Source organism: Sylvia atricapilla, chromosome 1 (assembly GCF_009819655.1).
Source record: "Sylvia atricapilla isolate bSylAtr1 chromosome 1, bSylAtr1.pri, whole genome shotgun sequence".
Taxonomy (NCBI): domain Eukaryota; kingdom Metazoa; phylum Chordata; class Aves; order Passeriformes; family Sylviidae; genus Sylvia; species Sylvia atricapilla.
The window spans coordinates 132842537-132870466 of NC_089140.1; the positions used below are offsets into that span (position 1 = coordinate 132842537).

Consider the following 27930-nt stretch of genomic DNA (forward strand, 5'->3'; position numbering starts at 1 on the left):
GGGGGCGCGGCCCGGGCGTGGCGGGGATGCGGCGCCGGGGCCGCGCCCGGCGAGCCCCGGCTCCTGGGCCGGCTGCGCTGCCGGGCCCGCGGGCGCCGCTTCGCAGGGCGGGGCTGGGAACGGGGCGGCGGCCCCGGGGCCCGAGGGAGCGGCGCTGCGCCCAGCGGCGGCCCCGGCGCCGTGTGTGGGGTCGGGGAGGGGCCGCGGGGGCGCGGGGCCCGGCCAGAGCCGCCCTCTCGCCTGCAGGCCGGCCGGAGGCCGAGTCGGCCCTTACACGGGTGGTCGCGCTCGGGTTGTTTCTGCCCTTCACTTCTCTGTGCCGTCTTTGCACGTACAGGCTCGAAGAAGAAGGGATTTTGTAAAGTCGCGCTCAGTTTAAATGGAGCAATAGCTAAAGCAGCTGTGAGAAGTCTGATTGTGTGCCTTACTGCCTTGCGCTGGAGCCAGCAGAGGAAGATGCATGTTTTTATCCTCGTGCAACGCCGGTCTGCCTAACTACTGAACAGAGCAATGTGCTGAAGTTGGAGATCCTGACAAAATGGGAGCACTTGTGTTCTCTGCGACCTGCAGTTTACTTCTTGCTCTGGTGCAAGGGCACAGCTTATTCACATGTGAGCCAATTACTATTTCCAGATGTTCAGGAATGCCTTATAATATGACTTTTTTCCCCAACATCATGGGACACTATGATCAGGACACGGCTGCTCGCAAAATGGACGTAAGTTATCACCTCCCCCCTCAATAGTATGTGACAAATTCGTCATTAAGAAATTACTTGGGGTATCTGTTGCACTGAATGACAAGGCTGATAATGTTTAGTGAGTAGATGTTTCTTCAAATAGAGTGTTTCAGAACTTCTTGATTGTATAGGCACTATGTGAGGGAGCTACCGACTTCCTCCCTCCACCCTGCCTTGGATCCTGTGTTAGAGTGGAAGAGGAATGGGTGTAGCACAGCAGTGTGGCTATTCAGAGCATTTTGGCAGAGCTGATCACACATAGCTCAAGCACCTTACTGTTATACAGAGTAACTGTTGAAATTCTCAGGGGAAATAGTTTATGATGTCCTGGCCTGCCTGAACTCAGTGCAAAAATCATATTTAGAAGATGCTCTTTGCTCCTCTCTCACCTTACATCTACTAAGGAGAAGCACTTGAAATTATTCTTAGCCCTATTCTCCATTGTGGGTTTTGCATTCTGCTGTATTCTGACTAGACGCTGAAACTTCTGCCTGAAAGAGCAACTTCCATTTTTTAAACTGAAAATAAGCACTTTTCTTAGCTGAACTGACTGTAAGAGTGGCTCCCTGAGAATACGCCGCGTTGTGGAAAGGCTTTGCCCATAGCAATACCTGTAAAAGGCAAGAGGCTCTCTGGGTGAGAGGCTTGTAAAACAAGTTTTAAACCTGTTTTAATGATGGCTTTTCAGTGGTAGGAGGGGGAAAATCTTTACACAGGTCTTGAAAAGCTCAGTGTCTTGTGCTATGCAGAGAGTGAAACGGAAGTGAGGTGAATATTAAGTTTCTGCTATAAAAAAAAAAAAAAAATATGTGGTGTTGAAGGTACTGCTACTAAAATCTTATTTGCATACTCATTACTGAGCTTGGAGGAGGAGCTTGGTTCAGTTGCCAAAACATGTTTTTAGTGTTGCTTGTTACAATCACAATTCCCTGTTTGGCCACCAGTTGCCAGCCTGGAATAGCGCAGGCTTTGGTCTCACGTTGTTTCTGTCAGCCCGGTGTAGATGTATGGGAAGTGCTGGTATCAAATGTTTAGCCATCTGTATGCAAGCAACTGAATTTGGCCTCACAGCTCTGACAAATTGAGGGCTTTTAAGCAAACTGTTGGCAGGCTGTAGGCTTCAGTTGTGAACTGTACAGTGCTTCTCTAGTCTTCATTTTTCAGGAATGCTTCCTGCAGTGTCTGCTGCTTTATCAGGTAAACTGCTGCTTCTTGGTATGTGTTAACTGCATCCGTTGAGCCAGCCCTTGTCAGTATTTGTGCCTTCCAGTCATGCTGCTGTTAGGGCAGAGAGACCACAGAGCCATTTTTATTAGGTTACTATGACTGACTTTTCTCAAATGTCAGTAATTTGTGCCTAGTGCATGTGTGGAGAGAGTTCCTTGTGGGAAGGCTTACCTTACATATAGCTATCTATCTTCTTGTATAGCTATTTCATTAAAAACTGTGTGGTAGTGAGAAGTTTTGTTGTTTTCTCTCTTTTTTTCATCCTGTCACCTTTGTAACTTGACTACTATAGTGTTGGATCACTACTCAGCCAACTGACTAGGTGGCTGTAGAGAACAACAGTGTCTATTAGGATTTGATTTGCCTACCCTCTGATTTGCTTCCTAGTTTCCTGTCATTCCCACTGCCTGGCTTCTAATTTGGTTTTCCTAAGTACTGCGGTGCTGTGCAGATAATTCTGAACTGCCTCTTGTGTGGTGGTCAGTCTGTCTGTCTTTATCTGTGGTCCAGCAGTGATGATGGATTACTTGGTCAAAGGGAGTTTTTAAGACAGCTGCTTTACAGGTGAAAGAGTCTTTGCTCCCTTTCTTTTTGAAGTTTGTGTTGAATCCACTGCTAGTGATTCGATTTGAAATTAACACAGTAAAAGCTTACAGTGGTTCTTTGCTGGGCCTTCTTTCTGAGAACGACCAGTGTGTACCAGTGTCACATATTGATGCCATTCTTTGTGTAATTCAGTAACAGTTTGTCCACAGTTGATTGCAACAGAGAACTTTCTCAGGATTGTTAAAGGGTTCTGCTTTTCAGGGGGCCTAATGTTGCAGCAGGGGAGGAGGAATCACTCACTTCTGGAATAGTGTTTAATTCAGTTTGCAGTCATAACAAGGTAGCAGGTTAGGAGGTGGAAGAGACTTCTGTTGTTTTAAGAGCTTAATTTTTTTGTAATTTTCAGGCCAAACTTCATTCACACTAAAGAAAGAATTTTATTAGCATGTTTTCACTCCACAGAAGTGCTTTCTTTTGATCCTCAGTAGGAATGCTTAAAGGCTTTCTTTTTTGATTCTGTCTTGTTCTTTCCCTTCCCCTCCCTCTGCCTGTTTTCAAAATTGGGCATGAGATTTACATTCGCGTGTAAGGTCTCACAGGGTTTTGAGGCTGAGGCCTGCAGTGTTTTGCTCCCTATGTCATAACTTTGAGTAAGATGCTTGATCATGCAATCCTAAGGCACAAGGTAGAGACTTCTTCCAGAAATTGAAAACATTTTGTGCAGAGAGAGCCCTAATGTTAATCCAGTTTTCTGTTTCTATCCCCTCTAAGAATTTTTGGGGAGTGTGTACTCCCCAAAAGGACCAGGATTTGTCAAGAGGACAAGTCACACCTCAAGGTGAAATTCACTCTCCAAAACAGTGGTTACTCTCAATGCTCCACTCTGAAGGCTCTACAGGTGTGTTCTGCTGCGACAGAGGGGACTGTTGTGTAGCCAGAAGAGTTGTGCTGGGAATGTGTTAAATTGGTATTTCTGGATGGTGTCTTCATAGTAATCCTCCAGGAGAGGATGATGTGGAGCTACTGCCTCAGGCAGTGGTTGTCTTCCAGGAAAGCAGCTGATACGTGGTCTTACAGTATTGCCTCATGTATCAGCTGTTCATAATAATGTGCTATAAACCAAAACATTGAAGCAGTAGAGCAGGAAGATAACTAACTCATGTTAGTCATGACATGGGACTCTGTTATGGCTGTTCTGGCTAGTGAGGATAGTTCCTCTGGGATCTTGTTTTCTGCAATAAAAAAACATAATTTCCAGTTGCTCCCTCCATTCACTAAATATTTATTTATTTAGTGTAATTCTGAGCTTTCAACTTGACAGACTAAGTTTTGGCTTCTTGAGATTTATTTTATATTTGGATTAGTTTTGTTTACACAACAAATGGTGGCTTTAGGAAAGTAAAACCACATGGTTTTGTGGTGTGAAGTTTTGTGTATGTTTGCTAAACAGCTGCATGACTGTGGAATCTGATTATTTGCAGATGCCTACCATCTCTGTACCTCAAAGCAGTTTATCAGTAACTGTTCTTGTTACTACTAGTTCAGGTTGGGAGGTAGAAGATCTAGGGTTTCTCTGATGAGGAAAATAAGTGGACATAACAGAAGATCTGGTTCATTACAGCTGTAGTTAAGTAGATGTAACTCCCTCTCGTGGTCATCCACAAAAACAAGTCTTTTCTAATTTAAAATAATTCTGCTTTAACTATACTGGAATAGGTTGTCAACTGGAGGCATTATTCCACCAAGGCAGAGAGTTATTGTGTTGTAACTTACATTTATATCTCTTAATCTGTTCTGCTGCAGTTCTGGAATGTGTCCACAGGAGACAAGCCCTTAAGACTTCCTGATGTGGGCAAGATCCACAGGTCTATAGAAGTACAAAGGGAAAAGGCTTGCCAGTGAGTTTTTAGAGCAGACTATAGAAAACACTGGAAAATATTGCACAGAGAACAATGAAATACCTCAGAGAGACTGAAAGAATGGTTCAGTAGTGAGTTTTCCATTCACTTCTGAGCTCATGGCCATGTGCCAGAATTTGTGTGTGCGTGTCCATGGAGGCTTAAGTGCAGCTGGCTGCAGCAGTGGCAGAAATCATGTGAGAACGGGAGTCGGTTTAAACAGAGCCATTAAGAGGGGGTTAAAAAGTACCTTCAAAAGTTTAACACCAAAGTTGCATGAGTTAGAATTTGTAATGTAATGGCCTCATTTGCTTCCACTAAATCCAAAGTTTAATCAATGTAACGATACTTAAAAAAACCTGCAAACCTGGTGTCTGCAGGCTTACATTGGTATGTGTGTGTGTGTATACACACAGGAAGGAAAAAGCTGTCTGCCACTGTAGGTTGGGAGTTTTGGGGAAGTAAGTGCTGTTTTGTGAAAAGGTTATTACTGGGATAGCTTGCGAAGTAGCACAGGTGTCAATTTACTTCATCTCTAGAGACAGCCATCTTTGCTTCTTGCTTATACTCCACATGACCAGTGCTTGGTGTAATATATGAACCACTAATACTTAAAACTTGAAGCTTAAAGCTCAGCATCTTTTAGGAAAACAGTCAATATTTTCTGTCTGCTTGGAGTTATGTTTTGTCCCTGGTGCTGTCTCAGACCCTGAAGTGGAGAATGTGTGCAGAGGTGTAGACATTGCCCCAATGGAACAAGCACAAAAGAGTCTTTAGTTCTTATTTTGTTTGTAACATTTTTGTTGTCTCTTTACCATGATACTATGGAGGAAGGAAGGCTTTTGTAAAAAGTGGTGAATTTAGAACAGCATGTGTTAGTGTGTACAAATTCAGGTAACTTTCCTAGCTTCTCAGAATGAAGTGGTGGTCACAAAAGATTGTGGTGATGAAACAGCTAAATTGTTGCTTGCTAAATGGAAGTTGGCAGATGCTAAAATATTTTTACGGATACTTCATGTGGATCAAAGGAAGTACAAGGCAGTACAACTGACTTCTCTGCTGCTTATGTCTCAAGAAATATGAATAGTTGGACATGAGTAATTCTGTTTTGAGCGTCACCTTGGAACTTGCAGAAAAGCATTGACTAAGACTCTGAAAACAGGGGAGTTATCTGCGTAATTTTGTAAAATACCAGTAAAATTCAGGATTTGTCTTCATTTTTTGTGCTCTCTTACTCTCAGGTATTCCAAAGAAACATGTTACCTGTAGTACTGAGGCCCTTCAAGTGTGATTGGCTTGTGCAGATTGACTGAAAGCAGACAGGTGAATGTAATCCCATTACCCTGGCTCTAAGCGTATCAGTCATCTGCAAGATCTGCTGCTGCTTTCTCTGAGCAGCAGGACTTGTCCACTTGATAACATGAGTTGTACTGTCTTGTTCTTTGTTCCGCAAGGATGCTGTTTAGAATGCGTGGGGGTCGAAAGTAATGCTTGACAAAGAGATGATAGCTGGGGTTCTTGGAGATGGTGTTGACAGTGTGATTCCAAGAGCCTTCTCTTTATTCATCTTCAGAGGCTATGCCTACATTAGCCAGTAATTTGGTGTTACAGGAGTGGATCACTAGGTGAAGTTGTCAGCACACTTCTTACTTGTCTGCTGCCTGAGATGGGTTAGGGTTAGATTTTGGCCAGTCTCACTGTGCATGAGGTCTGAAGCTGCCTACGGAAAGCTGTCTTTGTAAACAGCAGTCTTCTGAGAAATGCCGTGGTATCTTGTAGTTTGTCTCCTGCAGATGTCTGTCCCTTCTGCAGTGCCCTGGTTAATGTTCAAGTGCAGCGGCAAGTTGTTGGTGGTTTCTTAGTCTCACTGTGCACCTTGTCTAAATTCCCTCTTCTCCACACTTAAATCTGCAATTACTGGCTAAGTCAAGGCAGTGATGGACTTAGTCCTGTGGCTGTAGCCTACTCCTAGAAGACACTGTGCATGAATGGAACAGCTTCCCTGAAACTACTTGTATAGTGAAGGAAAACAGGAACAGAGCTACTGACTTTGAAATTACTTTGCCTTCACTGATGGGAGGCACTTAGGGCTTGGGAGGTGAGCTGTCTGCTGAGTACACATCATCTTTGGAGTTGGGGAAAGTCAGCAGTGGACACAAAGCTTTGAGACGCAGGTACAATTTCCATCTTGTCTTAGTGTTTTTATGGAAGTGGCTGCTGCCCAGTGGAACCTTATGAACTTTACCTGATAATTAGCAAAACCTAGCATTAGATTAGGTAGGATAGGTCTGCTGAGGGTGATGAGGCGTCTGTGATTTTGAAGGTCATCTTCACATATCTTTCTTTGAATAGTAGGCAAGTAGGACAGAATTGTGTGTTGTTTTGTGCTGGTGGTCTGTGCTCTTTGCCCTCTACTGTTCGTGAGCTTTCAACCTGTGTGGGATCAACAACTGGGTAACAACTCACACCCAGTGCATTGGTCCACAGCAGCTCTGGCAACAGCAACTGGATTGTCTTGAAGGATTTGGTGAACCAAGGTACATTGGGTGACATCTTTGGCAGGGTTGTGATGTTTATATCATCTACAAATCTAGCCTAAGAATGGCAGAGGATCCTGATGTCTTTCTGAAGTGAGCTTTGTGATGCTCAGGTGTGAGATGCTCTTTGTCCACAGTGCTACCAGAGTTTGATGGGCCCTTGTTGCTTGCTGGTGGAGGTGGAATGCAGACTTAGTTTTCCATTTGCAGGATGGATGTTCAGGGTGACAACTTGGCTACAAGACGTTACCTATGCCTTCATTGATAAAGACCATAAAAAGCAAATGGTCCAGAAAATAACCACATTGGGTGGGGAATGCGGTCAAATGTCCATGGTTTCTTTTCTAGTTTGACAGTGCAATGATTAAAGCTGACAATTTCTGAAACTACTGTTGTGTCATCTCTTTGGTTCTCTCTCTACTGCATTCCAGAGGAGGGGGTGGGAGTAGATGCGCCAAAAAATTTGCTGCCTTTTTGTCTCTGTCAGTGCTGACTGTTGATTCACCAGTCCTTAGGTGCAAACATGGGTCACATGGTTGCCTTTTTGGGTCTTTTCCATGTATTTGTGTGCATCTGTGATTGCTGTAGCACATTGGTAATTTACCTGACAGAGGAAAAGATGCATATGTCTGCCCTCTTCTTCTGAGCTGTGTAGTGTAGATGGGTGGAGACTTACTTGATTTTTGCTTCGCTATTGGGAGAGGTGTGCAGCAGGTGTGTAAGAGCTGTAAGTAGATACTGTAGATGGGTGAGAGAGGACTGGATGATCAGTCTTTGTAGGACAGTAAGGATGCCCTCCTACCAAAGATACCTCTCCTCTAGAGCTGCCTGGGAGAAAAGAAAAAGCCACCTTTCCTGTACTTAAACTTTTGGTAGATCAAGTTATTTCAGGGAATAACCACATCCTTCCAAGTTTTCCTCATGCTGTATTCTCCAGAGGGCCTGTATAACCAGATTTTAGTCTCAGTAGCTACTGCCACAAAGCACTTAGTGGCCAAACTCTCCACACAGTTGTCCTGCATACAGAATTAAAAACATTAATTTTTTGGAGAGGGAGTGTTCCTATCCATCCTCATGGTGACCTAGCAATACCTGTTTGCTAAAATGCCGTATCCCAGCTTCAAATTGTTTCACATGAGTTAATATTCTTGCAAGGAAGGCACAAGGTGCACCATTTTTAGAATCCAGTTGAGTAGGGGATCTTGCTGGGGATTAAACCTGGAGCTACAAACAGAACATTAAATTTTGAAGGTTAACATGGCCCACCAATGATAACGTGACAGGGAGGAAGAAAAGGTGGCCTTGTGTTTTTAGAACAGGAGAAATAGGGAGGATAATGAGGGGAATGTCACCAAAATGAGCACTGTGGCCTTAAAGTAAAGAAACAGTGTCAAATGCAGACATTCAAAACTGGGGAGTGTCTCAAAGTATGACCAACTGGAAATCGTGAAAGCAGAAGGAAGAGGTAATGGTTGCAGGTGCTGAGGTAGATGACTGCAGCTTCATGGGCCTCAGCTTGGTCAGATGACTTGTGCATGCCTGGCTGACATCTACATCATGACAAAGTTGGGATTTTTTTAAGTCTACTAAAGTTTTCATTTAAGACTGCTTTAAAATGCATGAAGCAGGCAAGAAAGAAATGGTGCAGGAGGACAACTCTAGTAACTTGGGTGGTGCTGTTGTGCTGGAGTGTGTCTCCATACTCAGAGAGAGGGGGAAACATGAATCTGGAAAACATTCGGAACCACAGCAGTTAATGACTGCTGGAATTTCTTTGAAATGAGGGGCTTTTTTAAAGATGACAGACTGTCAACATTATTACAGGTAATCGTTTACATTAAATTCTGCACAAAAAGTTTAGCAATAAATCCAATTACTCCTATAATGCATGGCAAATACACAGAGAATTTAAGATTTGAGATTCTTGTGCTACCGTAGCCCAGATGTAATGAAGCTCTGTCTAGGCTTCAGATGTCTGAGGGTCTGCAGTATACTTTCCTTCAGTTAAGTTATAGTTGTCTGTTTTTTATGCTCTGTCTAGTTTACCGAAAACCTAAACAATATATGATGTATAACTGAAAATCTGTGTAAAAAATAGTTCAGTTCTGTAACACTTGGGAAAAAGCTCTCATGTTTGTTAAGGACTGTAAATTGCAGAGGCTGGAATATCTATAATTTAGGTCAAGCTATAATTTAGGTTAGAAAAAAAATGCAGGGAATTTTGGTAATAAGCTATTTTGAAAACTGTTTGAAATACTTGTACGTTAGTTTGCTTCAGATAGTGAGATGTAATATTCCTGTTGAAATTTTTTATAACCTTTGCTGTAGTTTAAAAATATAGGTATATATGTATTTCTATTTTGCATGTGAAAATACTTAAAGAGAAAATATGGAATTAAGTTGTTTTACTACAGAAAGAAATTCTGTTGCTTGATCCCTACAAGGGCCATTCACTTGAGTTGGACTTGGTCCTAGTGGGTCCCTTCCAACTCAGAATATATTGCAACTCTGTATAGTTAATACAAAATCATTCAGAGTGTATAAAAGTAAAAAATTAGAATAGCCTGCTTTATCCTTCTGTGTCTGTGTCCATTTTTACTGTCAATGGCAACCTTAGTGCCAAGATGTGGTACTGGAGTAGTTTTTTGAAGTTTATTTTATCATTTTTTGAAAGTTCTTGCGTGCCTTGCTGTCCTATTGGCCTTTGAAAACATTGTTCCATGTGCCTAATCCTTATTCTGGTAGGATTTTTGATTAATATTCCATAACCTTTGAATAGTTAACGTGAAAGTTCAGACTAAAAAATATATGCAAACACATACTGTGTATGTATATATATATAGCATGTGTTGGGTGAATGATGGTGAGGAGTTTGCAGACAGACTCGTTCTTGCTGCAGATACATTGAGCATTTCGCTGCTGAGTGATTCGGTGGCACATCCCGGCATCTGAACTCTCACCTGGATGGTTCAGCCGATGGCTGATGAAGCTCAGTCCCGCCGAGCCCGCTCCCACGGGCACCTGGCTGCCTGCCGGCAGTTCCTGGGGTCTTTACAGCACACGGGTTTTTAGGATCTGCTGCCATCCTTTGCCCTCTAAGCAGTGATCTTCAGGCGCTGACGGGCAGGCAGCTCCTGCTGCACGGCTTTGGGAGGAGCACTGCTGGGCACAGTCCATCTTATCAGCCGCTGCACGCTGGCCTGTCCCCAGGCTTTGTTCTCAGCCCTTTGACAGTCTGAGTGCATATGTTGGCTTGGCTGTTCTGTTGAAGGACGAAAATAAGCTTATATCTTTGCAAACATCTTTCACTGCAGAACAGCGTTTGTCCCACTGGCTTGTTTACTACGCTTTTCTTTCTCCGAACCACCTCCAACCCTCTGCCAGCTCTTTGAACTTCAGATTTCCCTGGAGTAGGAAACTTAAACTTCCCCTGTAGTCCTTTAAACTATAGGGGAACCTACTTTGACTCTTATTTATGTAAATTTTAAATTGATTACGTTTTAAAAATGTTTGAAAAGTTTTTAAGTTAAACACAACTTCATGTACTTTTAGTTTGCAGAAAGTAATGCTGTTTTATTAAAATGGAAATCGTATGTTTGATAGCTTTCTTTTCACTCTGTCAAATCAGGATGCACTAATAATGCATATTAAACTTTAATCAATTCATATTTATAATACGTACCTTACATACATATAAATGTTGACTTTAGTCCTGAAAAACTTTTGTTGTTTTACCCATGTAATTTTAACTGAATTGAGAATATACAGATTATAGCTGATACTTGCTGCTGACAGCAGTGGTTTATTATTACCCACAGCTCAGGTAGAGATGTGGTGTATATGGGCTCTCAAATGAGTTCATACCATGTTCCTTGCTGGTTTAAAGGATGATTGGCATTGCTCTAATATTTCTGGGCATTGCCATGTTCCTGGTTTGCAGTTCTGCTGTTAAGTAAGAGCTTTTAGCAGGCATGTAGCAACAAGACACTGACATTTAAACTGCCTCAGCCTCCTGAAAAATCCTTACATACCAAATTGAGGGTATTTAACTTGCCTTTGATCTAAATTCATCAATCTAACTTCCAATGGGGAAAATCTAGTCTTTTCTCAACCTCGCTTTGAATCTATTGAACTTGAAAGTTTCATCCTTCATTTAGCTTCATGTGTTGGAACATTTATTTATCAGGACTTAGTTAATTGTGCATGAACTAGAAGTCAGATTCTTGGCAGCTGATTCACTATGGCCATCAGCAAATTGCTGCCCTTGCCAGCCTGTCTAGGAATCACATGAAGGCATTAATCTCTCTGGGTGTGATGCTAATCTTGTTTGCATCCAGTTGAGAATAACTCCATTGTGACAGTAGTGTAGGATTAAATCAACTGTGCCATAGTTGTTCCACTGTTTTTAATTGAAACAGATTATCATTGTAAAAGTGGCTGAAGATACTGTGAAGATTGTTAGTATAGCTCTGTGAGTGTGAAGAATAATTACCATCTTCTGAGATCATTTATGTGCACTGTGTTTGATGGTGGCTGTATTTTGTGACTATCACATCTGGAAACCTACATGTTTATAAATATATTTGGTTTAGGGTTCGAGGCTGTACTTCAGTTCTGTAGTGACTGGATAGTAGGTTGGTTTGTATGGGACTGTAAATTATAATAAAAAAATTAAATTTTACTTATTAATCATGAAGGTGCCCTGCAAGAAGCAAGGGAGTTGGTGATCCTTCTGAGTCCTTTCCAATATGAGATATTCTATGACTCTAATTATTCATTATTTAGGTAGGTGTTATTTCCTGTAAGGCAGATACATAGTTACATGAATAGCAATGTGTATCTTTAATATAGGTAGAAATCTGAAGTACTCAATGTAGTACAGTTGTAGAAATACAGATTTAAACCTGCCTTTCTTCAGTGACTGAAATACACAGTTATGTAGGCAACAAGGTTGTAATGTTGCTTTGGTCACAAAGAGCTGTATCAAAGAGGTGACATGGCTTAACATGGGGACAGTTGGTGTCTGTCATTGTTTAACTTAGTTAACATCAGTGTTAACTAGACTGATGGAGCTAAATGTTTTGACATGGTAGGTAGAGCTCAGTGGTTAGAAAACAGGTTGTTACTGTCTTAGATATCTGACTCCAGTGGCTGAACAAAGGCTTGAGTCCTCTGTGTCTCTCAGCAATTCAAGGTATTTCCTGTCTCTTACAATAACGATTTGCCACAGATGATTGTAACAAGACCCTTGATATTTCTATCCACTGTTATTTCTATTTGTTTTTATTTTGTCTCTGACATGACTCAGCAGAGTACAGGAGAGTATTTTCACATACTTGTTTTGGCATATGCTGGTAGTTACCATACATCAGAACTCCAGAGACTGATCATCTCTGGTAATGCTTTTCTCTAGGATCAGACTGAGATGAGGTACAACAGAGCATTTGGAATGTTTCCATGGAATAATAAGGAACTTGTTTCTCTTGTGTCTCGGAATTGTAAGCCTGCTAAGCACAAAACAGAGAAGCATGGCGAGCACAGGCTCCAAATATAGTTCTAGGTTGCAATTTACTTGTTGGCACAGCACATTTAAGAACATGTTTGCACTTAAACATTTTTTTCTGTGTTTTGCACCATTTGTTTTCACTTATCTCAGTTGTGTTACTGTTTGTAGAACCTTATCATAACTGGATTTCTGAGGTAGCTTGTCTTTGCCTCCAGAGAAAGTATAACATAAACACCTTGTAAGGAATCTAAGACTTAATAAGGTGTTCCTGTTTGTTAGTGGAAAGCTTGTATCCCATGATCCTTGGTTCTTTGCTGATAATGCTTGAGGCAGTGCCCTTCTTACTGTTACAGGCTACACCATCTCTGACTTTACAGCTGCTATTAGTTTGTTGGCTTGGGGTTTTTTTGTGGGTTTTTTTGTGGTTTTTTGGGGGGTTTTTTGGTTTTTTTTTGTTCTGTTTTGGTTTTTTTTTTTTTTTGGTTTTTTTGGGTTTTTTTTAAAGATTGTTAGTGTATTCTAGCTTGCCTTGTATTTACTGAGCTTTGTTTCCCATTGTCGAGAAGATGAGAATTTGTATTTTAGGACTTATATTGGCTATGTGAGGCTCCATTTCTGTTTTTTCAAGAGTCTGGTTTTTAGCATTCTCATCACCCAGTGTGCAGATTTTCATCTCTTCTCCGTATGACAGGGCAGTGGTTGCTAATACTTGAAATGCCAAGTGCTTTAGTTTCCTGGAAGAGCAAATTTTCTGTGTTTGTGCCACATGCAGACCCTGAATAGAGGAGGATTATGGTATAAGAATCTGAGTTTAATCCCAGACTTGGATGCCTAGGATGCCAGCTTGTGCATGCATGCAACTTACCCAGCTGACCACTTGGGTAAAATGTGGTTTGTGGTTGGGACATCCATGGTTCACATAAAGTGCCCTTGAATCTTGCTGTGAGTGAGCTCGTGATCTTGGCTTTATTTTTTGCTTTCAGACTGTGCAGCTGGAGAAGCAAATACTTTGGTTTTGGTAAGATTTTGCTTTTATGGTCCATCAGGAAATGCAGACATACTATTTTCTATGAGCAAACTTTTCCATTTTGGCCAGCTGGAAGTGAAGCCCACATTTAAACATACCTCATTGTTAGCAGAGTTCCAGGCACAATTCACTAACACTTCTGGTGTTCTTAAATGGTAAAAGTAGGCAGTTGCTGAAAATAAATCTGTATTTTTACAAATCCCATTTGTGTGTGCTTGAGGCGAAGTTTTACATTTTATAGAGTTTCTTGGATGAGAAAACTCACTGGTTGTAAAATCTATTAGAGTTTTTTGAGGGACTCCACACTTCTGTTGAACAGGGTAGTTCAGGTGGTATATTATATATACTTCAGTTTCCAAAAACATGGTCACAGCCTATATCTTTTATGATACTCTGTTAATAACCCATTGGAGACTTTGTTTTCCAATGCCTCCCTAAAGAACAAGAAGAAAAGTGGGAATAGACAAATAGATAAATGTTTTTTCCCAACTAGAGGTATTAAATCCTGAGCTGATAGTTTCATGCTATACCAAATAAATTACTAGAGTGATTCCCCTTGGTTGCTTGTACTTAAACCTCTGATAACAAACCAATTGATAAATGGACCTAGAAGAGGGATAGATACTAAATTTGCTGAGAAAACAAAATGGGATGAAAGAGTTGCAGAGAGATTATATGCTAGAAGCAACTGGACAATAAAATGGCAGGTATGATTTAGGGTAGGGAAATGCAGAGTAATAAGTTTGGGGGGCAATAACCCCCAGAGCAATAAATATGGGGAGAAAGTAACACCAACTATCTGTACAAGTGGGTGAGCACAGTATTTTATCAGTTACTGTCATTTAGAAAGTCTTTGTTGTCACTGGAAATGTGATGTCAGTCTTCAGATTCAGACAAAGCAAATATTATAAAAGGAGCAGAAATCAAAATTCAGAGCATTACTGCACTAATATATAAATATAATATAAAAATTATATCAGGAAGACTAAATGACATGGAAAAGGTATAGTGCAATCTGTTACCTGTTGATCAAAACACACATTAGGCTGCAAAACCAGTAGGTACAATACACAGGTAAAATGCTGTATTTTCTCACCCAACGTCTTCTTAAATTATGCAGGGCAACATACTGCTGTAGTATTTTACAAAATTTAAGTGTTTCAAACTTAAATGATTGAAAAAGGGATAAGATGCATTTTAGGAAGAAAGGTTTGTCACTGTCTTCTCAACACAATGGTTGCGTTACAATTGTGCAGCTTGTTTCCTAAACCCTTGATAGTAGGAAACTGGAAGAGATGTCAGCTTGTCTTATGACAGCCCCCTTCCTACCAGCCAGGGTGGAATGAGGTGTCCAGCTGAATGGTCTGACTTGGGAGGTCGGCTTGTGTTCTCTGAACATCAGACTTTCAGTTGTCAGAAGGTAAATACTTTTAGCAAGCTGAAAGAAATAAAAGAAGTATTGCAAGAACAGTTGCTCTTGGCAGCCAAGTCCTTGGAATTCTACTCTGATTGCTTTGTAGTCTAAACATAGCATTCTTCCCAAAAACTTCCATTTTTCACTGTAGCTGTTAGGGTGTTTTTGCATTTAAATAAATTATGCTCTTTAAATGAGTGTTTAGACAATGACAACATGCTTTAGCAAAACTCTTGCAAAGATTTTATTTTTGGTTATCATTTGTTATCTACCTCTAATACCCAATATCATTATACATATTGTGATTCCTGTGATACTTTAGCTTTTAAGTAGCTTCATAAGACAGAAGGAGGACCCTCCCTGTTGGAGGGGTAAGGTTGGTTTTATGTCCTGAATTTCTTCACTGGACGTTTTCTTTATGCTAATTTTCTGTATCAAATGAGCAAGCTTAAAATATGTAACCTCATGAGCTGTGTTGGAAAATGCTGTTTAAAAACTGTTACATTGCTTATCAAAATAGTTGGTAAAATATCTCTGTGAGTAAACTTGGTTTCATTTATATAAATACTGGGATTTTAAAAACTTTTTACTTTTCTAGAGAAGATTGCTGAAGTGTGAAAAGGTTTTTGGCTAGTAATCCAAAACTTGCTCTAGATAGAAAGTTAATGTTACTTTTTAATCAAGTGAGATGAACCATGGGTGATGAAAAGGAAGAATTCACAACAACCAAGAGAATTTCTGCGAGATTTAATGTCAAAAGTAAACTCAGTTTCTCTAACAATTCAATATGACTACCCAGGGTATTGTCTATACTAAGTTCCAGGAAGAACAGAGCAAATATAAATTAACAATTGAGAAGAAAAGAAACATCATAATTATACAAAGGAAATTTAATTCATTTAGGGTCAACTCCTGACTGCTTTTTTCATCTGAAGTTGTGCAGCCTTTACAAAATAATCCAATTTATGGAACTGGAACACAGTACACCAGAACTGCATTTCTGTCCTTGCCATAAAATACTCAAATCTTGGGTCCCAGCAAAGGCTGCTCAAGAGGAGACATTCAGAGAGGGGATCAAACTTCTGTGTGCCTGTTGTAATGGCATTGCAGATGCAGCACACAGCTGGAGGGTACTGCCAATGTTTTTTTGGTTTCTCATAAAGCACTTTTATGTTATTCTTGCTTTGCCTTATCTTCCTTCCTTCCCACACATTCCTGTATGTCTTACAAAGGTTCTTTAAGGACTTGTAGATACTCCATTTTGTAAGGGAAAATTTATGCATCAATGCCTTTTCTTGTAAACAGCATGTTCAATAGTGAGACTTGCTTCTTGGGTAAGGAGATATATATATATATATATATGTATATATGTGTGTGTATATATATATATATATATATATGTGTGTATATATATATACTTAAACGCTGAAAAAAGTAAGGATACTGTTCTAGACTCAGAATCTAATCCTTCCTTTTACAGCCATTGGTTGAAATGTTTGAGAGACATAGATACTGATGGCAAAGAATTAAATAAAATACTTACTAAATAAAAATCTTACTAAAAGCTTGGCCTATTTTGAAAATTGCACGCACTGTCCCTGTTTAATATCACACATAACATTTGCACACATGGTAGTATTTTGGCCAAAATAATTTGCCCTAAAAATAAAGCTGAGAAAATGTAGAACAGAAAGGCTGGGTGTTTCCTACTCTAAATGCCTGTCTGACTGTGAGTAAGCAATTGAATGCATTGAGTAGAAAAAGTTAAACTTCATTCTATGAATTCTCTAGTAAGAACAGTCATCAGTTACGCACTGCCAGGTACTTGGTAATCCTGGCAAAGAGATTCTCAATCATGTTGAGAGAGATTTGAAATGAGATGTTTAAAAATGAGAAATAATATTTGGATCTCTTTGATTCCCTTCCCCCTGCCCCCCACAAATGTCTTTAGTGTGAGAGAAGAGTACAACATACCACTTAAGACTGAAAATGTAATCTAACAGGAACTACAGGAACAGACACACCTTGAAAAACCTCAGGGCATTTGTTTAGAAGCTGACTAGTGTACAAAGAAACTCAATGTTTTACTTTAATTTTTTTAATTATCTTGGGCATTCATAATACCTTTCAGATTTCTAGTGTTGTCAGATAGGAAAAATGAGGTTTGGATAGCCAAAGATTGTCCAAGGGACAAGGGCTAGAAGTGCTAACAGAATGTCTTGCCACTCAGGCCACTGGGTTTTGCTTTTTCAAAACTGCTGAACAAACACTATTTTCTAGGATCTTTTCAAACCTACATAGGATTAAATGTGAGCCCTAGTAATGAAAGTTAGTTTTGATGCTTTGAATTATCTTCTAAAAATTGCTAACCAAAGCCTTTTCCTTCCCTTTAGCCTTTCCTTATCCTTATGAATCTTCACTGTTCACCAGACGTCCACACATTTCTGTGCAGAGCCTTTGTCCCAGCCTGCCTGGATCAGATTCACGTGATTCACCCGTGTCGAAGCCTCTGTGAGAAAGTGTATGCTGACTGTAAGCAGCTGATGGACACTTTTGGAATTGCATGGCCTGAAGAGCTGGAATGTACCAGGTATTTTTCATATTGACAGGTGGTGGGAGTGGTATTTTCATCTTTGACCCAGACTGACTTGAAAGTCTGAGGCAGAATGTTACATGTTATCTTGCTGTAATTTCCTTAGTATGCTGACCCTGCAGTGCTTATGAATGGGACCGTTTATTTATTAAAATTTGTTATTCAGTTGATAACCTGCATTTTCTGTCTGTGACTTTTTGGCCACGAAGTTCTGCAGCAGTTCTTTTCAATAATCATGTCCCTGCAAGAAGTGGCTTTTTTACTATACATTCCTAAAATTTTAAAATATTATATGTTACAGCGTAGATTTTGCTTTGGTTTCTGATCTCTAAGCTAGGGATGATCATGCTTACTTTATTAGGGGTTTTAGAAGTAACTGCTCATAAGATAATGAAATACAGAATATTCTGTAATTGAACAGACACAGAACATTAAATAATAGAAACCTTATCTTGCTCCTAACTACTTAAATGTACCAACCTACTCTTGTGTTACTTTTCCAGTACTGCCTGCCAGAACTCTCTTTTTTGAAGTGTCACTTTTCCTCAAAGGTGTTCGCATGTTTGTTTCAGATAGGGGACCGTTAATACTTAATTTGGGGAAAAGATGTCTAGATATTTTAAATGGAAACCACTGGAAGCACTCCAGTGCAATCTCCTTGAGATTATGACATCCAACTGTGGATATTTATAAATTACTATGGCCAGTTTGTTTGTTTGTTAACACACATCAGGCCAAGAGGTATAGGAAAGGAGCAGAGGCTGGAAATTCATATAATTTTTTCTAACCCATATGCAGTTGTTGATCTGTGATGAGGCTGAGGGAGAGCACAGTAGTCCTGTGGATGACCTCTGGTAGAAATCAGTCTTGGAGTCATATGACAAGTGGCATTAATGCAATTTCCCGTAGTTCTGCAGAAAAACAGAAGTTGTGGAGTTTTAAGACAAGAAGGCATTAACTTCTCCAATCTTCTGTGAGGTTCTATGCAACAATAGTGCCCCTCAGCCATCAGATATCTTCAAGGAGTGTTTTGTAAAAGTAGGACAATTACAAGTGAATCCAATTTTTCAATATATCTTTAAAATGACATTTTAAATCAAAGTATGTTTTTTGCAGGATTTAAGTGCAGCTTTAAATTATTTTATTACTGCTAGCATTTACTGTAAATGAATCTTTCCTGTTCATATGTGAAGTGATACCTCCCTGGTAGCCAAGACTGAAAAGTCCATGCCCATGTTCTGACAAGTCCGGGGTATTCTTAGAGCAGCAGAGCTCCTGCTGCTGGAGCCCATGGAAAAGGAGCTGGCATGAGCATGGGCAATAACTGGAATCCTGAGGTTCACACTTTTGTATTCTTACAGATGAATGTGAAGCTGATTAAGACAATGAGTGAATGAAGTTCACTCTGTTTCCACATATTAACCAGCCTGTGGTTAATAAAAGAATCTGCCACAGAATCAGTTTTCTTAACAATTAGTCTGGATTTGATTGGACAGCATGATAGTGCAGTAAAACAAAGAACAGAAGGAGTTTTTAGCTGGAGATGAGCTTGGATACTGAATTGAGAGACTCTTGTAATGGTGTTTGACAAAGAATGTTGAAATAACAGAATTTTACTTTAAAAGCTAGAATGCAAAACTTGTTCCTTTTAAATGTACACTTAAACTTGGGATGTATGCAACCATAAATCCCATTTTTGAGTAAATGCTCACCTGCTTGAGTTACATAATCTCGTTTGAAGATACATCCAGCACTGCTAATATGGTGTCATCTATATAAAAACATCACATCTTGTGTCCGCTTAAACCCTGGAGCAGTTGAGTTTTGAGCAGTTTTTAAATTAACATCACATAGCTCAAAATTGCTAAAATACTAATAATTTTTACAGTGCTTGCATTTTCTACCCAGGGCTTTTTCAGTTAGGTAGTTTATTGTTGGCAATGAAATAGCAGTACAACACAAAAAAGTCATAAATTATGATGTCAGTCTTCCTTAATTGAAGCTTGCATTTTGACAAGATTTTTTGCTGTCACAGTCTGTTATCAAAATCTTAAGAAAAGCAACTACTGTAAATATTTTATGTATATATGTAAAAGTTTAGTATAATTTTAAAGTGTGGAATGATTGCAATTTGAGTAGTGTTTCATAAACTATAAAACAGCAGCTGGAGAGCAGCAGTTAAATGAATGCGATTGAAATCTTCTGAAATGAAGATAGTTGAAGTTTGGTTTTTGTAATGCCATCTGATTTTTTTTTCATATAATTTCACATTTGCATCATCTATAAAATTTAACAGTGCTTAGGATCAGATTTTTCTCATATTTCTAAGAGGTAATTCTAGTTGAAAATGAGGGCTATATTATATAACGAGATATATTCTCTTCTCTTTCTTTATTCAGACTAATCAGTTGTGATGAGACTGCTCCTGCCACTGCTGCTGTAACCACAAACGTACATGGAACTCAGAAGACCCCAAGCCAGATCCGAAGGGATTATGGATTCTGGTGTCCCCGACACCTACACACTACCAATGGACAAGGCTACAAGTTTCTAGGAATTGATCAGTGTGCACCCCCATGTCCCAATATGTACTTCAAAAATTATGAATTGGATGTGGCAAAAAGCTTCATTGGAATAGTTTCAATCTTTTGTCTTTGTGCTACACTTTTCACCTTCCTAACTTTTCTGATTGATGTTAAAAGGTTTAGGTACCCAGAGAGACCAATCATATATTATTCTGTCTGTTACAGCATAGTCTCTCTAATGTACTTCATTGGATTTTTACTTGGGAACAGAACTGCCTGTAATGAGGCAGATGATAAGTTAGAAATTGGTGAAACGGTTGTTCTTGGCTCCCAAAACAAAGCCTGTACTGTCCTTTTCATGGTTTTGTACTTTTTCACTATGGCAGGAACTATATGGTGGGTGATCCTGACAATCACTTGGTTCCTTGCAGCGGGAAGGAAGTGGAGCTGTGAAGCTATTGCACAAAAGGCCATGTGGTTCCATGCAGTTGCCTGGGGAATACCTGGTTTTCTCACCATTATGCTGCTTGCCATGAACAAAGTTGAAGGGGACAATATCAGCGGAGTTTGTTTTGTGGGTCTCTATGACCTGGACGCCTCTCTCTACTTTGTGCTTTTGCCCTTGTGCCTTTGTGTCTTTTTCGGTCTGTCTCTCCTTTTAGCTGGCATTATTTCTCTGAACCACGTGCGGCAGGTCATTCAGCACGATGGCAGGAACCAGGAGAAGCTCAAGAAATTCATGATCCGAATTGGAGTTTTCAGTGGTTTGTACTTGGTGCCGCTTGTAGCACTTCTTGGATGTTACGTTTATGAACTGGTGAACCGGAAAACCTGGGAAACTACTTGGGTGTTTGACCACTGTGACCAGTACCATATTCCTTGCCCTTACCAGGCAAGTAACATTTTCCTTTATAAATAATATTGTAAAGTTAATTAGCAAAAACCCTTATGCATATCTGCCGTGCAATGCGTAAATTATTTTCACATTAAGTAATCAGTTCAAAAACATGGAGTGATTAATTCCTCTTAAAGTCAAGAACAATGGAGTATTAGCTTTGAAAATTTTATTCTAATTAGTAGCATTCAACAATTAAATTGCAACTTTCAGCTCTAATAGAATATAAAGGATTGTTATGATCTTTGAACATTCTGTTACAAATTGTGATGGATGAGGGTTGTTCTTCACAATATTTGTTTCTAAAAGTATTTGTTTAGTACTTCAGTGCCCAGTATTAGCTTCAGCTCAGTATCAAAGTATAGAAGTTGAATTTTTGCCAATTTCAGTCAAAGCTAAAATAATGATTCTTGAAAATTCAGACTAAATTGAATTTTAAATGCTGCTTATAACCACAGATTTAGAATTGCTTTTTTCTTTTTTTCTTCTAAATGTAGAAGTGTAAACCGTTTGAAATTACAGAACAAATTTCCCATGTATTTTTTTCCACAATAGCTGTTATTTACAGGCTGATTGTCAGAAATGCAAAGAATTCTTTATTAAAAAAAAAAAAAAAAAAAAAAAGCAACCAGGAAAAAGGCAAATAAAGAAAATCCTCAGCTTAAAATTGTGGAGGTGGTTATATTTGACATTTGCCTTTTAAAATCCAACTTACTTAGAAAGACTTTTAAATCTGCCTATGTTCAGTGAATTAAATCTGCTGCAGTTGCTGGGAGTTTTATATACTTAAAAGTATTGTTTCTTTCCATTTAAGAATAAATACATAAGAAGACAACATCACTAAGAGAAATGCAGGTGTCTCCTGTCATCTTCCATTGCATTACACTTCCCTTCTGTGTTTTTGCTGCAATAAACTATCATTAAAAATAAGGGATATAAACACAGACATTATGGAATGATAAGGAATTGATCTCTTTACGTTCTTAAACATCCTTCAGTCCTCTGGATTGAAGTCAGTATAGGCTAAGAGTAGCACAGCTCACAGACAACTTGGTTACTTTGGCTTCAAATACTGTTTCTTAACAAGTTTATTTTGACTTCAGTGGGTTTTATTCTGAGCTCTGTATAAACCTATATATTTCAGAATAACAAGTTTGAAATCAAGACTTTTATGCTTCTAAAAAAACCCAATAAATTTGTTTGGTAGTGCTTAAATATGACAGCTTGGCATAATAACACAGAGCATGTATTTTTAGCCTTTAATTAGCCCACTGGAAGGAAGAAATATCAACATCAAATACTACACAAAGATCTACTCTGTAATACCTGTCCCTATAATAGACAGTGTGTGCTAATTTTGGAATAGCTTAAAGTGATATGCTTGCCCTTGGCTTACCTGAGCTGGCTTGTAGACTTTTGTTACATTTGCCAAATGAAAACCAAATAAAAACAAACTGAAGTAGCTAATGTTACCTGGCTAACAAAAATAGTGACTTTCATAGACGGGTCTGGCAGATAAGACAAGTGGCATAAATTAAATTTGCAGCATGAGAGCCCAAGATAATGATCTCTCACTGAGTTAAATGTCTCAGCTCCTATGATACAGCTCTGCAAATAGGTGGATTAATTTTGCAATAAACAGAAAGCTGCTGTGTAGTTCCCTGCAGCTCCTTGAAGATGCTGTCTAATCAGATTAACTTGCAGCTAATCCTTCCAGTACCTGGAGGGAGCTTACAAGAAAGAGGAAGAGAGACTTTTTACAAGGGCGTGTAGTGACAGGACAAGGGGGAATAGCTTTGAACTGAAAAGAGACTAAGTTTAGATTAGATATTAGGAAGAAATCCTTTACTTTGAAGGTACAGAGACCTTGAAACAGGTTTTTTAGAGAAGTTATGGATACCTCATCCCTGAAAGTGTTCAAGGCCAGGCTAGATGGGGCTTTGATCAACCTGGTCTAGTGGAAGTGTCTCTGCCTGTGGCAGCTGGGGTAGAAGTTGAGGATCTTTAAGGTCCCTTCCAACCCAAAAACCAATTCCTTCTGACAGGTCTCTTCTGTGTGTATGTTCAGCTGAGCCACATCTGACTTGTCTGTACGTGTATGATGTCTGTTTGCAGTACAAGCCTCAACAAAGAACAAGTCATAAGGAGAAAGTCTCACATTTAAGAAGTTTATTTTCTTCATTAAAAAAAAAAATCAACGAGTGTATTTTCTTCTTTGCATTTATTATATTTTATTATCTTCTAGGCAAAGGCACTAGCAAGACCAGAAATATTTTTGTTTCTGATGAAATATTTGCTAACATTGATTGTTGGCATATCTCCAGTGTTCTGGGTAGGAAGTAAAAAGACCTGTTCCGAATGGGCCAATTTCTTCAACAGAAACCGCAAAAGAGAGTAAGAAATTATTTTTTCTTTTTTTTTTTTTTAAAGTGTGTACTTAAATTTGGCTTTCAGACATGTTTCTTTATATATGGCTCAGGTAATCAAAATGTTGTCACATATAAATGCTGCTTTGGGCAACAGCAGAATTCCATTGGAATATGAGGAAAATTTAAATATGCAGTGAACTTTTAGCAACAGTGTCTAGAATGCAGAAAATATTTTCCTCTGCTGTTTTTTCTTTTGTAGAGCAAGAAGGTATTTTGCTGTGTTTAGCATGGGCTAATACATCTCTGGTTCACAGTCAAAGGAGAAAAGATAATTTCAGCCATCAGTTTAGTTCTTTTCATGTGTTGTGACCACTTCACACAGTACTTAGTATTACATTTACTGTCATGCAAGGGTTTTTTAATTAAACAGAAGAATTCCATTTTATTACCTAATTTAAGCAGATTTATATCTATGGATTTAAACAGGTTATAAGTTTTGTCTCCATTTCTTGTAGCTTTCATTTTTTTTTTCAATTATTTTTAAGGTTTGATTATTTCTTTTCAGATTATCTGTTATTTATAAATCATATTGTCATTTTAGATTGTTTTGTTTCTTCAGATTTCGCAAGGCAGTAGTCTCTAAGCTCTTTTGATTTTACATCTACATTCCTCAGTGGTGAATTTATAGCTTCCTTTCCCTCTCCTCTCTTTTTCCATTTCCTGTATAATTTTTCTTGTGTTTCAGATGTTCATTGCTTTTAGCTACAAGGATTTGAAAATAATGAAGTCATTTTTATAATGCTTACCTTTTTTCATTTGAAGAAGGTTGACTCTATATAAAGTTAGTAATGCAGCTGCTTATGAGCTAATCCTTCTTTTCTCTCTAGTAGATCATTAATTCACTGTAGTCATTGGACCTATTTGCAGAAATAAGAAATGTAGAAATCTACTGTATGTATTTATATCCAAAGAAATTACTTTGGAGCCATTATAATTTTTTTCTTCTCTTTTCACATACAATTTTTTGTCTGTGTTCATTAGCATCTAGCTCAGGTTGCTGTTCTTTCAAAGTTTTATGTACTACTCCTCATTATATTAGCGCTAAGGTTATCCTCTTTGTTCAGTAATGTGCCTGCACTCTCTTTCAGTCCAATCAGTGAGAGTCGAAGAGTGCTGCAAGAATCATGTGAATTTTTCTTGAGGCACAATTCCAAAGTCAAACATAAAAAGAAGCACTACAAGTCAACTTCACACAGACTGAAAGTAATTTCAAAGTCAATGGGAACCAGTACAGGTGGCACAGCGAATCATGGAACTTCTGCAGTAGCAATCACTAATCATGACTACTTAAGCCAAGAAACTGTGGCAGAAATTAAAACCTCTCCAGAGACATCTGAGAAAGAGATAGAGGCAGACGGAGCATCGGCCCGAAGGGTCGAGGAAGGTGAAAACAGCGGAGATCAAATGTTACCCAGTGCTAGACTGACCGTGGATCAGCTGGAAAGGAGAAACAAAGCAGAAAGCACATGTCATATGGGTACTTTGGCTGAGAGTATGAAGAGAGTAGGTGAAGGAAGGTAAGGCTCCTGAACTCAATATTTTCTTTTTTTATACATATTGCCATTATTTTTCTTAGTTTTCTGTTTCTTCTCTCTGAAGAATTGGGGTATTCTCAGGATGCAAATGACCTTCAGCAGCTGTCAAGAGAACTTGCAGTCTGTGGCCATGTATGTTTAGCATGTGGGCTGTTTTGTATGTTTGTAGGATTTTTCTTTTCCTTTCAAGCATTGCGTGTTGGGGCTTCAGTTTGTAGGATATTCTTGCCTTGTTGAGCAGTGAACTTCAGTAAGCCTATGACTGCAGTGCAATTACTTTGAGAGGTGATGGGTCTGAAAAAGAACAGTGGTGACCGTAGTCACCACTAGGAAAACACTAGTAAAAGTGTACAGAACTGTGCTGCATTTTGAAAAGAATACAGCTGAAGACATATTATGATTTTACTACTCTTTTTTCCCAATGTAATGTAAATTAAGCTGTGCTTAAAATTTACTCTGTGGTTTTTTTTTTTTTCATTACTTGCAGAATAACTCCTAAAAATGATTTTAGTGAATCCCCTTCACTACAAAGGAGCTGTTCCCAAATACCTGATGTCTCACAGTCACCTTCTGTATCACTACTTGTCTACTCAGCTTCAGATGCCAGAAGGGAGTTGGATTCAGGAAACAGTTCTAATCCTTGAAAGATTGAAAATTTGTATGAATGTTTGCATTGCATAAAACTCACATGAGTTCTTTGTTATACTGGAAATAATGGATATTCTGTGCCTTATTAAAAAACACACATATCCTGCTTTGCACTTAAAAAATGTATGTTTTGTTGTGGGGACAGCTAGCAATAATGTACTGTATTTAATCCTGTCCAGGACTAATGGAAATTAAAGTTCTGTAGGACATGGCAGTAATGTAAGAAAAAGATGAGAGACAAATATTATTCCTTATATAAAGAACACTTTGTAATGAATTGCATTAAAATAATGCTTAGAAAGCACTGTTAACTCTCAAGGTATAAAATTCCTTCTGCCTCTTTGATATTTTTCAAAACTTGTTATTTTTTTCTCTTTTTTACTGTCTCTTAGACAATACTATCACTTACTTAAGTGATGCACAGATTTCTAAATACTCTCTAAATTATGCATCATGCTGTATCAATTATAGCACTGGTTTATGGTAGCTCGTACACTGAATTTGAAAGGGAATCTGAAGTTATAGGGGTTTATTTTGTACATAAAAATGAATTTTGTAAATAAGTGACTGCAAAAGGTCAATCTTTGGAACTACTGTTTTGTATGTATTGTACAAACTTGGGAAAGTTCCCGTGCTTCCCTTAGGGTGTTGCTGAAGCCAGCAGTCCCCTGGTGCTCAGCCAACATGACACAGATCTGAGAAAAGCAGGTTGGACCTTTATCCATAATGTGCACTGATACTTGGGGTGTGACGGGTCCTGCTGCAGGGATGGTGCAGAACGTGCAGCACTGTCTCAGAAAACTGCCTCTTGGAGCCTCTCCTGGCATGGTGCTCCAGGCCATGGTGCCCAAGGGAACACCTCAGGCTCTGGGGCTTGGTGGGCACAGTCTGACGTGTAGCTCTTGGGCTTTTGTCCTGAGCTGTAGCGACAGCTCGTCCTGTGTTGTTTCTGGGCGAGTAACTTCATTTTTGTTAAAATGCTATAAAGAAATATCTTGCAGATAACTGTTGCAGATGCTGCAAATAACTGTTGAATTATTAATATGCAGACTTCTTTAACCATCTGTTTACTGAGAAGACAGCCTTAATACTTTTCCTCCAAAGCCTAATTTTCTATTATGCTACAGCAATATATTTTCTCTAAATAAAAAAGGCCTTAATACATATAACCTTTCTTACAGTAGTGTTCTAAAGAGCAAGTACTGCTGATGTGGATAAGTCTGGCTTCATTTGAGTCAAGATTTTTTTAAGATCCAATGGGATTTATTACTTGAGATAATTTGAAGACAAGATTTTATTGTTTTCTAAACCTAAATGTCTGCATTTTTTAAGACTGTCTAGCATCTTGCATTTGACCACCAGTAAGAGTATTTCTCAATGTTAAGATATTATGCAGAGAATTGACTGCGAGTTGGGGCAGCATTCATGGCGATGCATTGAACAATGAAAATTGCGTGGTACAAAGGACATGTAAATGCTGGAACAGCAGGAACTATGGTTCTGATAAACCAAAGTTATTTGTTTATTCCACCATGCATTGTAAGTGGAATTTCTTTACCTTTATGTTACAGTATCTACATTTTAGCATTTGTATTGCCTTCAGTGGGATATGCTCTTTCTTTTTTGAGTTTTCCCATTAAAAGTACACAGAATTCTTGCTACTAAGTGGACAGTAAGAAAGATATGGAAAACCTCTTTCCATAGACACACTCAATACCCTTCATTTTTCTAGTTCTGTTTGTAACCAGGTAACTTTATACACATGTTCAGTAGTTTTGTTATCACTGTATTTGTTAGTAATAAAATATGCTGTTGTTTAATAAGAGCTTCTGAGTGGATATTTCTCAGTAACTAGATGTGGCATGTTTGTCACTCTGCCTACTACTGTAGTATTTTTGCACCTAAAACACAAGTAATTTTTAGTAGGGATGTGTGAGTTAATAAGTCTTACAATGGTTTTATTCCTCCTATATGAGAACCTGAGACAGAACAATGTTGGGAATTGTTCACATGAACACAGACCTATGAAGGAGTGAGAACTTGAACTAGTTCTTTCATCTTAATGTTTACAGCATTTTTTTTCTTTCAAGGCCTCTAAAGGCCTCCTTTAGATGATATAGAATGTGTATTTCCAGACTAGTCATGCTGTCACCTTCCTAAAATATTGATTTTTAATTTTTTAATGTTATTCCTCCCTTTTAGTAAGTTCTGGGAAAAATTGCTTTTGAGGTAACTGCTCTACAAAAGATAAATGCAAAGTAATTTTGAAGGTATAGCAATACTGTGGGCTTAAAAATAGATAAATTATCAAAGAAGTGTGAAATATGAAACATTGAATCAAAACATTGGCAGTGAAATGCTTCAGTGGTAGATTGAGACTGTAGCACTTTGTGTGTTCCAGGGCAACTGAA

The 27930-nt window shown here is 38.8% G+C and overlaps 1 protein-coding gene across 1 annotated transcript; it reads left to right on the forward strand.

Annotated features, from left to right (window-relative positions):
* Positions 1-235: 235 nt before the first annotated feature.
* On the forward strand, positions 236-27058 carry FZD6 (frizzled class receptor 6). Its single transcript, XM_066334486.1, has 6 exons — positions 236-718; positions 17288-17484; positions 19887-20904; positions 23153-23301; positions 24425-24853; positions 25359-27058. Exons 1-6 carry the CDS (start codon positions 539-541, stop codon positions 25513-25515), a joined length of 2130 nt encoding a protein of 709 aa, XP_066190583.1. The 5' UTR covers positions 236-538; the 3' UTR covers positions 25516-27058.
* Positions 27059-27930: the final 872 nt, after the last annotated feature.

Bases quoted from the DNA above. Each gene is read 5' to 3' on its own strand.
- FZD6 (XM_066334486.1), top strand. From the start codon at position 539: ATGGGAGCACTTGTGTTCTCTGCGACCTGCAGTTTACTTCTTGCTCTG. The intron at 719-17,287 runs GTAAGTTATCAC...CCTTCCCTTTAG, and splicing joins CGGCTGCTCGCAAAATGGAC to CCTTTCCTTATCCTTATGAA. The intron at 24,854-25,358 runs GTAAGGCTCCTG...CATTACTTGCAG, and splicing joins AAGAGAGTAGGTGAAGGAAG to AATAACTCCTAAAAATGATT.